Here is a 17,174-nt window from a genome sequence, read left to right on the forward strand (position 1 = left end):
ACAGGAATCTGTATTACCACCATTGCTCTTTCTAAGTTACATCAATAATCTAGATTCCGATATGCCTAGGAAACTAGTCAAGGTCTCAGATGATACTAAACTATAGGACCCGCAATGTAAATTCAGAAGTGACCTAAAGAAGTGAGCTTAAATTGAAGACGTGAAAGATTTAGGGAGGCAAGATTTTTTAAACCCAGAGTGGAATTTAACCAGCGAATAACATTCTTACTCTTACAAACAGTGTCTGGCGTTTTATACTGACCAAGTAATCAGGATCTCAGTTTAACATCGATGCAAAGTATGGCAAATCCTACCGTACAAGACACTCAGATATACTAACTAGGGCATTAGCCTGAAAATCCTGATTCAAAGGAAAGAGCACCACCTACTGCTCAACCTACGTTAACTGCAGCTACAGGCTGATTTCCCTTGGGAGTTTTCTCCTCCCAGTCCTGATCAAGCTTAACCTTAATTAGCTGATGAGATCTGAAGAAATCAGGCATGGAAGCAATAACACTGCTATCAATCGGAGCAGTTTTTTTAGTTCTCTTATCATCCAATGATTGACGTATGACAACTCACAATTGCTCTAAATTCCAGACAAGTGGTATAAACAGGGCCTTTTTCTCAAAGTTCTAGACTTATTGTTTTGCTTGCTAATCACTGAAGCATTTCTTCTGGGTACTTCAGCATGTAGATCTTCATATATAGGGAAGTGTTGATGTGGCCTTTATAAAGGCAAATAATAATGCAATAAACATTCATGGAGATTAATGTTTTTCTCTACCTCTCTACCAGAAATGTAGTATGTAGCATTAAACAAATCTGTAAAACCAACTTACTGTATCTCAGCAGAACGTTATAACTTAAAGAGATTTTATATTCTGTATGAAGAAATTGCAAAATGACTCACCCAGTGTGCACAGTTTCCCTGAATAGGCTTCTGTGCAGGTACAGTGGAAAGATTTTAAATGTGGGACACTGGTGCATATTCCATCATTTTGACATGGATTATCCTTGCAAAAATCTGTGATATTCAAATAAGTAGATTAATGTCACAATGCATGGTAACCGACCACTTACATAGAGGAGGAAAGAGTGAGGTAAAATTGCAATTGGAAATATTTCTTTACACCATCCAAATCTAGAGAACTGCCCAATGTCAACAAATTGGTCTTGTGACTATGTCCCACAAGCAAACAAAAGAAAGAAGACCATTACTCACCTTCCATTCAACATGCACTTTCAAAATACCCAACAGTACAATTAGGTATTAAAAAGAGGTCTACATTCACTGATACCACTGCAAACTCACAAGCACTAAGAAATAGTCACAGGTAGTACTAGCATTACTGCAACGGTGACTACTACTACTGCTACTGTGACTACACTGTACAAATACTATGACATTATGAATCGTACTACTTGTAATAAAACTGCACTATTTTGTATTTACTGTAAGTGCTTTTCAAGAAATCAAAAATTTAGTGACATATTTGTAGTAAAACTATAAATTATATGCTTTAGTGAAAAGCTAGGTCTTCAAGCATGTCGTCAGTCGGAAGAATCTCTACTGGATGTGGGCAATAGGTTGTACAGACACGATGCTAAACACATAAAGGCTCTATTGCTCATCATGTAGAGCCTAGACTTTTGCAGGGTTAGAAGCCCAGGATCAACACATCACAGTGATCTTAAGAGCTGGACTACACTCATGCCATAAATCCTTAATTATCTGGAGCTCAACCACTTTGTGCCTTATGTACTGTTAGCTATAAACTTTAATCAGCAAGGTGTACAGATATTTTGGCTGACGCAAGCCCACTATAACAATTCAACAATCGGATGTCAATTTTCCTGTTGTTTTTTTTTCATCAAAACACATGCCCATGCAATATGTTTGAAAAGTAAATTTCTTATCACACAGATATTACAAATCAACTTAGTTTCTTTCATAGGATATAATACTTGTTACCTTCAGTGTCTAAACTCCTTGTTGCACAATATCCCCAAAGCTGGTCCCGGTCAAAATTATGTGTAATAGAGCACCTATGAAAGACAAACACTTATCAGGATTCCCAGTAAAAACTTCAGAAGTTAAACACCTAATAAGCATGCATGCGTGCTTTGAATATGCTAAAATTAATCAATAGAACACATATTTCTATTAACCAATTTGTCAGGGTAAATTAGTTAAATGAATACAGATTACAGTGTTCCAATGGTGTACAGTTGAGAACCATCAGTCAGCTGCATTAAATGATTCTGACTGGATGGAGCTGTCGCTATTAAAATGAAGAGCTTGGCATGCAAGCAGAATACAGAGTTAGTGGTGGGCTGTAGAAGTGGTAGCAAAACGTGCTCATAAGTCAATAGACTTTGAAACTGTATCTGACAACCAATCCCAGAGACATCCCCATATCATGACACTTCTGTAATAAAAAAATTATCAGCTTCCACAGAGATTTCAGAACTCTGGAATTATGGCAATCTCTCACACACAATAATATAATTTAATCATCTGAGTAATTAGTATTAAAACGGAATGCTGGGCCCGTGGCAGTAAGTTTTATTTTTTGCTCCATTTGTCATTAACAATTGTATTTATCATGTGTTTAACCCAAGAGGTGCAGTGGTTGACATTGCTGCCTCATAGCACTGGGGCCCTGGATTCAGTTCCAGACCTCGAGTGCTGTCTGCGTGGAGTTTGAATGTCCTCCTCGTGTTACTCTGGGAGCTGTAGTTTCCTCCCACAGTCCAAAGACTGGCTTCTGGGAAAATTAGCCTTGATGCGTGTGTGTGTGTGGTCTTTGTGTATGGCCTGTGATGGACTGGTGTCCCGTCCAGGATGTATCCTGCTTTGCACCCGTTGCTTGCTTGGATAGGCTCTAGCTCCCCCATGATCCTAAATTGGTTTAAGCATTTAGAAACTGCATGGATCAATGGATGTGTTTAAACTAAGATACCTGTGACAAAAAAAAATAAAAATAGGTGATTTTTCTTTAAAAAAAAAATCACAATCAAAATCCATCTAATGAATTCACGAATGCAGGTAGCATTAAACACACCTCATGAATTCACGAATGCAGGTAGCATTAAACACACCTCATTAATTCATGAATGTAGGTAGCAGCGGGAACACAACGGGAAAATCTGAATCCTGGGTATGAATCAGCTATTGTGCCCCTGAGCGAGGTACACAGTAGGTCAATTAAATTTCTCCAGTAAAACGTCCAGCTGTGTAATTGGGTTCAAAGGTTTTGTACTGTAGCGATCTTTTCTCCAGAACGTGGTGAGGAAGTGGAAAATTCAGGCCTGGGGAAGATTCAAGTGCCTTGATTCAAGTCCAGGACAGAAATGGACCATAACATTGGCTAAAGCCTCATGAGGCGTACACCCAAAACCTCCACCTCTGGCATTCACGAGAAAGGAGCTAGTCCCATTGATAGGGTGGATAGCTACATTGCTCCTTCAATTTCCTCAGCCCGGAGGAAAATATGAATATTCTGGAGGTGATCAAGCTGAGAGTTGCCTGGGACCAGGAAATGGCAGAGGAACAGACAGGGCCTCGGCAGAAGGGCAGATTACAGGGGCGTTACTCCTCCCATCTGGAAGCCCCATGGGTGTCACCAGTGTCACCAGTTGTTGGGACAGGGGGTTGTGCCCTGTTCTCAGAAGGGAAGTCAGGGCATTGTAAATGTGGGCTTTCCTCTGGTGAGGGTGTGTCCCTCCACCCCTAAATGGGGGACAATTCAGTCCCAATTAAAGATGACCAGTCAGTCCCCTGGTGGTGGGCATTTAAGTTAGATGGTCTCACCCCACCTCTCCACAACTGTAAACAGTCCAAAGTGCCAGCAAAGGCAAAAGCTGTTTCCATGCACTTTTAGATCTGGCCAACGTATTCAGGGCCATCAGCTGTGTTACAGGTGACACAGCAAAAACAAAGGCAGTAAAAAAAATCTCAATATTTGCCAAAAACATTCGCCAGTTCGCGAGGTGTCCAGTAGGAGATGAAATCCAGGGCACCCACTTGGACAGCTTCATTTCACAGATCTATTTCACCCGGCCTGCTTGGTTAACAACGAGTTAACGTGTTTATGTGGAAGTGCATCGTTTGTGATGTTTTAGTTATTCGGTTTCTGTCGGGAAAGCGTTAGTTGTGGGTTGTGTGCTGACTGAGAATAATGCCTGTGAGCTGTTGTACTGCAAAATAAAAGAAACGTTAAATAACCCCCCCCAAAAAAAAAATCCGCCATGGTCCCCTACATGATCACAGTCTCAGTACATGCAGAAAAGGATAGCAAAAGAAATTAGAAGCACATCACACAAATAGTAGGTGGAGCAGGAGAGTGAGTTGGTTGAGTGGGTGGAAGTGAATGCACTTAAGTCACTTTCTTATCTGTTATTTCTGCACTCTAATAAACTTCATTACAGTACACTAGTGCTGCATTTATAACAGAGACATAAAACAAGATGTAACCAGTATAGAGAAATAACTCTACTAAATGGAAAAAAACTCTAATACAGGGTTAGCTATATCATAGCAATGATCCCCCACATCTTACCATAGCTTTTCAGTGTTTTTATTAGACAGGCAGCTGTGGTAAAGACTCCCTCCATGACGAAATGGAAATTTGCATTCTTTACCATCTTCAGTGAGCACTAGAAGAAATGAATGATTTTCATTTTAGAACAGTCTTGCACAGATATAAAGGCTCTGTAAGCTTGTTTGAGAACATGCATAAACAGGTTTCTCTGATAGTCTTGATTAAAAGCTTGTACTCAAGATCTAAAATAAAATCTAAAGGGTTACACTGAAGTAAACTAAAGCATATGAATAGAAACAATCATAACATATATTTTAAAGTGCAAAGGTTTGCATGTATCATGTTCATGAATGGAAGCAAAATGCTTTAACAATGACTGTAATACATCATTTTGTGGATCAACTGAATATTTTTAATCAGATGTGGTGGCATTGCGGCTAAGGATCTGCGCCTGTGGCTGGAAGGTTTTCGGTTCAAATCCCACGGCTGGCAGAGGAATCCTACTCTGTTGGGCCCCTGAGCAAGGCCCTTAACCCCAGCCGCTCAAGTGGCACTGTTTAGCGCTGTGACCCCAAGCTTCTCTCTCCCCTTCTGTGTGTGTCATGGAGAGTCATGGAGAAGTTGGAGTATGCAAAAAGACAAATTCCTAATGCAAGAAATTGTATATGGCTAATAAAGTGATCTTGTCTTATATTTAGATGAATTTTGATTAGATTAATTCAAAATGCTACAAACTATTAAGCTAGTCATATTTATGTTGTTAATTATTGTGTTATTTATTTGCAGTTCTGCTGCCTTTGGTCTATTCTGGGTTATGCGTGTTATATTGGTGAATATGATACTTGTGTCTGTTTATGCAGTCCGTTTAATGACACAAATTAAACCAATATAAATAATGATTAACATATCAGCAATTACTGGTGAAGTATAGAACATACATGGTAATTAGGGACAAATACGGTCATTCATTATGGGGTTTCAACTTATAATTGAGGCCTGCTGTTTTTGGGGAAAAATGAACACACCTACAGTACCAAAGATCTCTTCTGCTGACTGCACACTGCACTGCTTGTTAGGTGTTCTGAACGTTAACTAAAGTATTTTTTTCAATTTTCCTAATTCAAAAGGACTACAACATACAAACAAAAAATAACTTATAAAGAGCAGCTTTCTTAAATTAAGAAAATTAAAAGGATTTTAATATTTCATAAACAGAGGCAGCCAGCTAAACTACTCTTTTAATGAATCTGTTCATTTATATATCTAGTAATTGGGTTATCAATTTCCTAATTAGTGAAAATAAAGTAGTTTAATGATTTTTGCTTATTACTTTGTCTGAAATCTAGGTCTCTTTCTAAAATACATTGGTTTAATCTCTGCAATAAACAGAGACAACCATTGAAGTACATTTTTCAAAAGAATCCTGGTTCTAGTCATGAAAACAGAGCAAATATAATTGCTTTTTTAATTACAGTATTTTTTTTTCAGTAAAGTAAGTTTTCTTTCCAAAGTTTGAAACTTCAGAATACAGTATACTGTACATCTACTTGATAACTGTAAAATTAGCTCATTTTGGAATGAAAATCACATTTATCTGAGCAGTTATTAATTTCCACAGGTTTACTGTGCAATAACAGTATAACATCACAAAATACAAGAGAATGTGGAAATTACTAATTTTATGAAGTGATAAAGAACACTAAATACACTGTATACTGTAAGTGTACAGCTTCAAACAGTTGGTTTTTCAAAGCAAGGTTAACTGTTTCTATGCTGACAGTAATATCGGTATGGTTATAAAAGCCAAATGAAAATGTGAGTTAACAAACATTATGTTATCATTTCTCAAGAACTGATAGCTTCAGACAAATAATCAGTACAGTGCCTGTATAAGCAGCAATGATGTATTTTCTAAATATTACACAATTAAAGAGGAGGTATATGTACCTCACAGGTCACACACACAGTTTCCAGGTCAGTATATTGTTTTAAATTAAAAACTTAATGCAAAACAGAGCACTTAGGCCTGCTACTTTTAACTTGTTCCTATTAAATTATTTTGTTTGAGGGAGTCAGTTTTCATAAACTGCTCACCTCTCAATGACTTTTAAACCACGTTTACAAGGCAGAATTTGTTGTGCAATTGTATTTAAGCAAGAACTCTTTTGCAATAGTTTCTGAAAGAGAAATGAGATCATACTGTACCGAAAAATACTGGCCAACAAACAATGCTTTGGATACTGATTGCATAACAATAATGAAAATTACACCGCAAGACTCCCAAATCATAAACACTGTCATATTGCCATTATTAAAAGTTTCAAAAGCAATACTTGATAAATAAGACTGCCTGTCTTTCAAGTTTCTTGTTATTAATGAATTTAAGTACTAAAAAACACCTTACAGTTCTACTTAAAGAATACTTAATCATTTTTTATGTGTATTTTGCATATAACGTACAGTAGTGTGACTGAAGTCTCAACAGTCTAACGTGATATAAAGACTATTATGACAATATGCTGTAAGTCATTTATTACACTTTTTAAAACTTTCCTACTGGTGATTATGCAGGTAAATGTATGCATAATCAACTCCTTACCTCTTTGATACCTCTGCCTTTGGCTGTGCACATTCCTAGAAATCACGATGTCATGTCCAGGAGGGACAGTGCGCTGAAAGACACTGACAGATCAGTAATACCGATACCTCCGAACTGCAGCTACAGAAAAGAATCTGTAATAGCCATTTTTTCCTTAATCAAGATTGTATCTCTCATTTAACATATATTCAGGGAACATTGTGACATGCTCACAAATAAAGGTGTTCGTCGCTGGAAATTCTTCGTATGCAATTCTACTAGCAATCTTTCATCAATATTCTTCAGTCTCGTAAACCTGTTTACTCTCGGATGATAACCAGGGTCAACTCTTAGTTGACAGAGGTGCCCCGCTAGCATTTTACTTTTCAGTTTAACTGTAAAACGTAAATTCGGAAAAAATGTACTAGGCACTTTACGTTTGCTGCATGATAAAAACAACAGCTGCCTGTGGTTTAAATCTGTGACGATGAACAAGAACTTACCGTCCTAATGCTGAACACACTGGGAGGAAGGATGAGAAGTAGTAGAAAGAGCATATTCTTGTATTGTTGTCGTTTTTTCTTATTCCACTAAATTTAATGTGTAACGTATGTTTGCGTGAAGCGCAGGTTATCTCTGTTGTAGCAAAAATTGGATCTAACTTTAAATATTTCCAGAAGTGGTTGGAATTGTTTTTGGCTTGCCGAACGAAAAGCTGATAAAAAAAATAAAACAGAATTCAGCACATGGCCTGCAGTTCCAAAGGATCAAGTGGTGGAGAAAGAAATCTTAATGGCTGAAGAAATGACTTGGTCGGGACTAGTTAATGATAACCTACAAACAGCAGTATGGTGAGGCACCAAAAGGAGATTATTTTCTACTGTTTAGGCGTCTGCCATTTAGTATCAGTATTTTGAGTTAAAACACTGTTTAACAGACAGTCAAACATTATAAGTTTAATAGAAATTTAACTTTTTTGCTCAGTTTTATTACGCAATGATTGCTATTAAGTCTATCTGCATATCTAGTCAAGTGAAAAAAGACAAAATGTTGCACAGTGAGAAACCCTTTGGAATCCAAGATCTTTATGTTTGTTCTTCTCAAGTATGCAAAACACTGCAAGGAAAAACACATACCTTTTATACAGTAAAACTCTCTCGTCTCTAATCTGTGCTGATTCTCACATCATTCAGAAATAACTTCAAACTTCGTTTTAATTATTTATTTTTATGGTCTGAAAAAGAGGACTACTCTTTACTAATAAACTTTGAACACTTTGGGATTTTTCAATCAAATATAAATGATGAAGAAGGAGAAACACACCTAATTACTTTCAGGTATTCTATAACAATAAGAATCCAGGTGGATGCTGCACATTGGTGGTGGTGGAGGGGAGTCCCCATTACCTGTAAAGCGCTTTGAGTGGAGTGTCCAGAAAAGCGCTATATAAGTGTAAGCAATAATATTATTATAATAGTGTATCTTTTTCTAATAAGAGTGTATGATGTACTTTTTTGCAAGAACACATCAGTTTTCATTTTATAGTAATACTTAATACTTTCTTATAGTAATACTAATATCTAAAAAATGTTGTGAAGAGCAAAATCTAACATATGCCCCAAAATTCAGTTTTGAGTTCTTACCACCATGTAGTTTTTTCACTGATCCAACCAGTGGATCAAGGTGTGATGGCTGTCTCGAAATATATGCAAAAACATTAAATTAATATAATTATAATATTGAAAACATGGAGCTAACCTTTCATTAGAAGCTACCTATGAAAAAGGCGCAGGTGTTGATTTGATTTTCCTGCTCTAAACAATGTTGGGGAAGCAACAGAAAACAGAAGTGTTTATTTAAATTATGTGATGTTTTGTTAAAATTGTACATAGCTTAAAGGCCCCAACTAAAATATTGTGTACAATTGGTCTCCATGTTCCTGTACTGAGATGCTAAGAACTGGCTTTGTTTTGTCTTGAACAGGGAAGACTACACGAGGAATTTATTCAACTATTCAAAATCCCAAAACAAATTTCCCCCTGGCCCTTACCAATCATGGCCTCCTAATAATCCCCATTTATGAATTGGCTTCATTACTCTGCTCTCCTCCCCACTAATAGCTGATGTTTGGTGAGTGTTCTGGCGCAATATGGCTGCCGTCTCATCATCCAGGTGGATGCTGCACATTGGTGGTGGTGGAGGGGAGTCCCCATTACCTGTAAAGCATTTTGACTGGAGTGTCCAGAAAAGCACTATATAAGTGTAAGGAATTATTATTATATTATATCCACTGATCACTTAGATACAACAAACTAGATGGGACCCAACAAACTAGATGGGCTGAATGCGTTCCTCTTGCTTGTAACCTGTTGTTTTTTGCACTTTCAGTCTCAGCTGAGAGGAGAACCACAGACAATTTTAAAGCCTGTTCTAAATCAAAACAAAATGAAAAATTGATTAAAAAAACACTTTGTTTTCTTACATTTAATTTGTTTAATATAGAACATTAAATGTATCATTTGACTTCTTATTCAGTGTTATCCTAGCATCTGTTTTTATTAGTGGTAATATATGCAGTACAGTATCATACACAAAAATGCAGAGGAACTCCATGATACAGAGAAAGCCTAAAGCCAAAAACAGCACAGACAGTAACAACTGGTAATACTGTATGGCATTTTGATATTAAATAAATACAGAACATTTAAGATTTGGACTGCAAATGTATTTTATACACTGTAAAAGTTTCTGAATTGATGCGAAAAGTGTACATTTTCTATTGCTCCCATAAAATAAAAAAGCTTGATCTACATTTCATGTTTTGTGTGTTTAGAGTGGTAATGTAAACGATCGCAATGAAATAATGGTGTATCCTCCTAAATGCATTGGAAGCTGTGAAGGGAGTAAAATGGTTTTCTAGAGATGTTGCATGGGATATTTTCTATTTTCTATCTAATTAGAACAACTCAGGTTTACTACTATAACTCTACTAAGCACTAGAGAGGTTCACTAATGTCACTGCAAGCTCTAAGTTGCCAGCAGGCCCCAGGAGTCACAAGGGTGACTGGCCAGAACACCCACAACCTCTACCACTTAGCTGGTTGTACTCGACAGCTTGGGAGTCCTGACCACAGCTATCTGAACACATAGCACAGAATGGAAATGGCAGTGTTTGGCCTCCAGGGCTGAACCTACACTCCAAAACTTTACTCGCTAACTCATTCAGGAGTGACTAAGACTTTGGGTTTTTTTTTTATACAATGGTATATGACGAGATTTTCACAAGATATCTGGTGGATTGATAACATCCAAACCAGGACCAAGGGACAGTCATAATTATCCATACACTAATTTGTGCATTCATCTTTTTTTCAGAATACTATTGTTGTATTTTATTTTTTATAAGGGCCATGTCATTGACCTTTTACCCATTTTATTTTATGTATTGAAGGTATTCATAAAGTATGTACAGATTTGGATAAAGCCAGTGCAGTCTCCCTGAGGGTAAGTCGTTCCAGATTTCCCAGGATCAACCCTCTTTTTAGGTGTTCAAGAATAATAAACAAGTTCAGTATAAGCCAATTTCCCATTCTGTGTTTTAAATCTCTTGACAGATGTGATAAATGTCTGAAAATTAAAGAAAGACTACAGTATTATATATAAGCATTAGCATCTGTTTTCCCATAAAACACTATTCCTCTGATTTGTTTTGTGCTTTTTAGAATGTGCGCAAGTTGTTTAATGAGTTGGCACCCGCAGAACAGCTAGCACATGTTTGGTGCAGAATCAGTGAAAGAAATGATTACCACCATTAATGCTCAGCTCAGCTCCTATTTTCAGTGCATGTCTTTGCCATTCTTTTGCTCACAGGGGTTCTCTAAAACAAACCTCTAAAACCATACCCCAGATATTTCAACATTGCACAATGATATATTTTTAATGATTTCGTAAAGCAATTTTTAGTAACATAACTGAAAACAATAATGAAATTGTTCAGCACAGTATATATGTTCTAATTGATACCTATGCATACTTTATATTTTGCAGCATATGTCAAATGAAATATACAGTTATTGTAATGATTTTTAACAATGCACAGAAATCTTTGAAACTTAAAAGCTTATTTGCTTAGTACTGATAGGTGTACAGGTAAGTGCTACATCTTGAGTTAATGTTGCCTGTTCATCAACAAACACTTGCTAATTCTGTGAAATTGAACAGAGGGTCCTGATATCTCTCTACAAGCAGACAGTGATGTACACCGTATTCTACATCCACATACTTTGAAAATGTTCCTCAGACAGCAATATTTAACAACACTAAACCGGGGACTAATAGCACTTTACTGTGTACAATATGATTTCCATTTTTCAAGAAAAAAATTAATTTAGTTTTACAATATTAGTGCATTTATTACATTTCATCAGCAAGCTCTTAGAAAAGCAATAGTTACAGTAGTTTCTACACTATTCTTTTGAACATGTTGCTCAAAAGGTACAGACAGCACATTTTAAGGGAATAGCAGATACAATATACGCGGCTTTTATATAACACTTGTGAAGACCACTAGACAACAGCTTTGATTCAAAATAAAACTGATACCGCTGTCACCTGCAGTTGGCATTTGGAAAATTTGTAACGGAAAGCCTAAGAGTCTGTTGATTGCTGTGCAGTTCACAATAACAGGTTTTACATCACATATGCACTGAGGCATGGCTCAAAGTATTCCATTCTAATGTCCTCCAACACTGTTTAATCCTAAAATATGCTTAGGGTAATGCATTGAGATATAGAAAGTATATTTTCTAAACAGTAACTTGCTGGCTTGCTGATAAATTTGTAATCTGCAACTCCATCAGTGTGACTTATGGTCCTATGACAGTTAATGCAAAAATATGGAATGCGATGTAATGGAATATATAATTAGCTAGATATGTCTAAAATATTGCAATATATATAGACTGAACAAGGTATTGTTTGGGACTACTGTCAGCTGATATATCTTAATGCTTATCCTTGTTCTGTTTAGCACAAAGCTCAAAGAGAGTTCAATCTTTGTAATACTGTTTGACAACGTATTGCTGTTGTTGGGCTTGAAATATCACTCATTAAAAATACAGGTTTAAACATAAGCCCTGTGCTGAAAAACTAGTTGTGCTGCACTGCATTCTAAAGACCCGGCCTAAAGACAGCCTCGTAAACATCTCTTCTTGTGTATAAAGCACTCAGCTAAAATATGGGTACACCTGCTTTCTACTACTTATACTGTATTTTAAGATTAATTGAAAATTAAAAAAATCTCTTATCTAAAGTTTTAAATATTACATTAATGTTTTATTATGGTTAATGCCAAATGGATTAATGCATCTTTGAAAGATGCATATCACCGATTAATTTCACAAATACATTTTCCCTACTTGCCCCATACATTCATTCATATATTTTAACATTGACTAAAATACTACACCTTGGCCTTTACTAATGCAAGTGATAACAAAAAACTCAAATAAAACAAAGAAGTTTCCTAAATATAGTCAACGTTACATAAAAATTGTATGACATCCAGTATAATCAGAATTATTTAATACTAATCATCAAGCTATTTACACGTATTAATTATTTCTGATGTTCATGCCTTAGATACTGGGAAGCCCCAGTATCTACTGCAGTAGATGACCACCAGACGTAAACTAATCAGCCATAAACAAGCATTTCTTTCCCAAGTACTGTATTTAGACAAAGGTGGCCTTGTACTGGTTTTCAGCAGCTTTGTTCTTATCGGTCTTCACAGCTATCAAAGAAGGAAGGTCAGACGTTTTGTACACACCAGTCCTCATTCTGCCCTGACAGGACCTCAGTTCAGAAACATATCCCTCGAAGCTGAGGTTCAGCTCCGTGTCCTCGCCAGTTGTTGGCGAGGCGTCCTCGAGCCTCACGCCATCAACGTCAATAATTCTGTTCACTGGCAGAGGAGACGCCACAGGTCCTTGGTCTGCCGATGGACCCACAGCAGGCAATCCCTTGTGGCAGTTCCCTGGAGTCTGCAAACTCTCCCTTTCTCCCTTCACTCTACCTGAAAAAGAAAAAGATTCAGACCCCGTTAATTACCTACACAAAACATGCTGGAGTGCTGTGGCAGCTGCATCACCCACACAGTAAGAGAAAGGCGATCCTGAGAACCGTTTAAAGAATGGCAAGAAGAAAAGATGAGATGGAAGATTAATTCACTGGTTTAATCAAGAAGACAAGATGGTTTATCAGCAGTAATTACAACTCTATGGGCAAGACGACGAGCCTGAAATAGAACCTGATAACCTGGAATCTCAGCTGGAGCCCACTTGGCTGCTCCTGATTTTCTTGCTATAGAAAAATCTTTTTATAGTGAAAGGTAAATTTTTATGGGTTTTTTTTCAAAGCATCACATGTACTGCACACACTTAAAACTGTTTGGATGGATGAACTAAAGAGTGGTCTGAGATCACAAAGGCTGCAATATAGAAATCCTGAGTGCCACGAGTCCCAAGAACGAGGAAAATAGCATCAGCAAATTATGATAAAGAAGGTTCACAGTTCTTCCATTTTGAAGAGTAGTGGAAAAATCTGTAACATAAATGGTTGAAAAAAATCAATCACAAAGGCAGCCTGTTCAGGGTTCTGACTGTTCCAAAATCTCAGAAACCCTCACATGACATTTAGATGGGTAATTGGATCGTTTATCATGTAATCGGCTGAAAATAAAATACAGCAGTTCAAAGGCTTTACACCTATGAGAAACCTTATATTGCTGAATGGCTGTATGAGATGTTATGAGTCAGATATTTTACCAATTCCCTGCTATGTTGGAGGGGCTAATTACAAAATGAAGTGAAGGTTAAGCAAATTCTTCATATATATTGATACTTCTTTTATCCTGTTCACAGGAAAATGAGTTGAACACACTTCACGTTTAATACACTACTATTACTGCATTTGTACCTCCTACCACTAGTGGAGGTGGCATTAAATTAAGTCTCAATTCAACTTGAATTAAAGTATTACTGACCTAAAATATCCTTAAATCCATTCATACATTTAAATAAGTATCTAGGTTGTTCTTTTGCTTCCTCTTAAACATTTTATTATCAATGCTTTTTTTTTTCAAGTTAAATAGCACAATGAAAACGAAATAATAATGAAAAGTACTAATTGTAACATAAAGCAGAATGGGCTGTTGAGGCTGCGAAATGGCTGTTGCCATGTGAAATTTACACAGCGTTACACAAGATTTTGCAAATATATTTAGGTGTGGATTTTGCTTATTATTTGCTATCCACTTCATAGCTCTTGGATTGAGATGGATTCAGACAGATGGCTGTGAATCAGGACTGAGTAGATTTGACATGCAATTACTGTACAACAGCATTTACAAAATGACATCATGGGAAAAAAAGGACCTAATGAAGTAAATCTCTGTAGAACCGTCTTTTAAATCAAGTCACGAGCATATAATGCCATCTGGTGGCTTTCTCTTACAAAATGATTGCCTAACCCCAATTGTGTACAACACAGTCTTATTTCATTAACCTACACATACTCTAGAAATTTTAGATTTAAATAGTTTACATGACAAGAGATTTAGTTAGATGTAATTTTGTGGAAAATCAACCAATTGTCAACAAGAAAATCAATTTATTAAATGTAACTTGATATTACTATTACCACATGCTTTTGACCAGCAGCAAAGCTGCTTGAAACAAATGGTATTAACTTCAAAAGTATTCAGCCAAGAGGAGAATCTTCTTTACACAAAAGGTATGTAAAGGTATGTAAGAAGCTCTAAAGCTGTGCCTGATGGGGTCCTTGCATTGAAAGGAATACAGATTTTTTCACAGTACAATCTTACATTTTAAAACCACTTTTCACTATGTAGCATTACCTTGGTGTAGCCAAAATTGAAGCTGAGGGAAGCAGTTTGCAAGACTAAAATAAAAGTCTTGCTTTTCAACATAAAAAGCTCTCCCGAATAACACAAAATGTTCTTTTCAACTCCCCCATTTATTATTTCATTACTGTTCAACTAAGTGTGACATCGTCACTTCCACAGACCTTGAATGTTACACTGTTAAGTTCTGCTCCTGTTTAGGCAGCACATTTATACTGTATAGAAAACATTTTTCAAATGTATCATACAACAGGAGTTCAGTTTCATCTTGACTCTTTGAGAAAACATGATAACTAGCAGGTCTAGCCTTGTATAATTCTTACTAGTTGTTATATTACTCATGGTTTGAAACCCTCTTAATTTACAATGACACAACTGTTGTACTATGACAGACAAACATACCATGGAAAGAGTCTTTGATCCTGTGATGACCAACAGTGAAATCATTAGCTCAAAGCCCTATAACTGGCAGACAAGATTATTTCAGTGTCTACCCAAGTTTAATCCTCTACCATAACAACAAGGCCTAGTGCTTCACTTCATAACTGATTGCTATTTATACCCAGTGTCTCCCCTTGTCTGTCACTAAACGTGTGCAAGATATGTATATGTGTTATTTGTCATGGAGTACACAACAATATGTTTGGACCCAGTGCAAGCACAGAGGATGTAGCAGAAAGAAACACACCCAGAAAAGGGGATCTGCAGTTTTTTAACTATAAAATTCCAAGATCTGAATTTTGTAAGCTTTTAATTCATGAAGACTCAACCAACTAAAAATGGAAGTGTAAGACCTTTGTTCTAAACAACTAATGGCAGATGGGATGCCCACTTCTGTGAAAACTGGTAGACTAAACACATCCATAAATAATAATCCTCACAGGACATTGTCACATATGGTCTGATATTTCTTTCCCAGATAGCCAATTTCAGACATTCAGTCACTTACTCCCTTTCATTGTATCTGTCAGAAGACTTCTCACAAAAAAGAATCTTGGAACAGAAAACCTAAATAAAACTGCTGATTTGTTTTACAATGTTCCCTAAGTCTAGGTATGTCTTCCAACTTGTTTTATAATGACATTTACAATGTGACTTACAGTACATTAACAGTTTGTATGACTGTTACATTTGCCTGGAATATTCAAAAGCCTTGATGACCTTGTTCTTGTATGTTTTGGTCATGTTTCAGGCTGCATTGAAGCTCCAGACATTTCACTTAACCTTTAACTGGTTCGACAGGACACATATGTACAGTATCTACATACTGTAAATCTAAATCTTAATAATGTATGGTAAGTTTATCTAGACATGCTAAATTGAAAACATTTCAAATTCAAAAACATTAGTTTTACTGAAACACTGCAAACAGAACAGAATCTGCCAGGGCAAGATGGCAGTAAAGAGTACAGCACATGAGGTAAATAGCACAGTGGAGTACAGTGTAATGCAGTGCAGTGTACAGAAGAGAATGATTTGCCTGGTCACATTTTTCAGCTTTGATAGGATTTTAAGAAATAGCTAAATAAGGTTTAAGAAACAAACCACTTTTAGGTTGTTAGGAAGCACTGGGAAGCAGTATGAACTGTTCTCTATAGAACTGTCATGTTTGTTTTTTTAATATTAAGATTTGTTTTTACCACAAAGCCCTCCTTAACACTACATGAAGTTAAATATAAGATTCTACATTTCTGTTATACATTTTGAAAATAAAATGCCAGGCATTATCTGAAAGGGAAATTAACCCTACCCTTTGATTAGTTCTATTTTTTACATGATGTGTTAGCGAATACAATATTTCTTCCATGGTGCACCTCAGGAAGCAGCAAAAAATGTATACCCAGATATCCCAGACATCCTGAAAGTGTTGAATGTTGAGCTTTAGACCCATAGATCTGCCACAAAATTTTTTAATGTTCCCATCATAATTTTTCACCATCTTCCCTGGCAGAATAAATGCAAACGCAGATCATGATGGAAAAAGTTGCTGCTGCCCTCTAGTGATCCTGATGTTCTGCGTGTGCTGTTAGAAACATTAAAGACCGGGGCTCTCTCACCTCGTGCATTTCATGGACAGAATCATACAGAAGAACTAATCGGCTATTTTTATTTATCATATCACACTTTT

The 17,174-nt window shown here is 36.5% G+C and overlaps 2 protein-coding genes across 2 annotated transcripts in view; both read right to left on the reverse strand.

Annotated features, from left to right (window-relative positions):
* hgfac (HGF activator) overlaps positions 1-7,898 on the reverse strand; it is a 29,587-nt gene extending 21,689 nt beyond the window's left edge. Inside the window, exons 1-5 of the mRNA XM_088910904.1 lie at positions 7,629-7,898; positions 7,147-7,219; positions 4,566-4,662; positions 1,976-2,049; positions 914-1,027 (exon numbers count right to left, since the gene is read on the reverse strand). Of these exons, the coding sequence (XP_088767030.1) occupies positions 914-1,027; positions 1,976-2,049; positions 4,566-4,662; positions 7,147-7,219; positions 7,629-7,682 (412 nt within the window). The 5' untranslated portion in view covers positions 7,683-7,898. The remainder of the gene's footprint in view (positions 1-913; positions 1,028-1,975; positions 2,050-4,565; positions 4,663-7,146; positions 7,220-7,628) is intronic.
* A 1,761-nt stretch (positions 7,899-9,659) lies between these two features.
* rgs12b (regulator of G protein signaling 12b) overlaps positions 9,660-17,174 on the reverse strand; it is a 96,988-nt gene continuing 89,473 nt past the window's right edge. The window contains exon 18 of the mRNA XM_088911456.1: positions 9,660-13,198. Within this exon, the coding sequence (XP_088767582.1) occupies positions 12,858-13,198 (341 nt within the window). The 3' untranslated portion in view covers positions 9,660-12,857. The remainder of the gene's footprint in view (positions 13,199-17,174) is intronic.

Source organism: Atractosteus spatula, chromosome 1 (genome assembly GCF_055471065.1).
Source record: "Atractosteus spatula isolate fAtrSpa1 chromosome 1, fAtrSpa1.hap1, whole genome shotgun sequence".
NCBI classification, from domain to species: Eukaryota; Metazoa; Chordata; class Actinopteri; order Semionotiformes; family Lepisosteidae; genus Atractosteus; species Atractosteus spatula.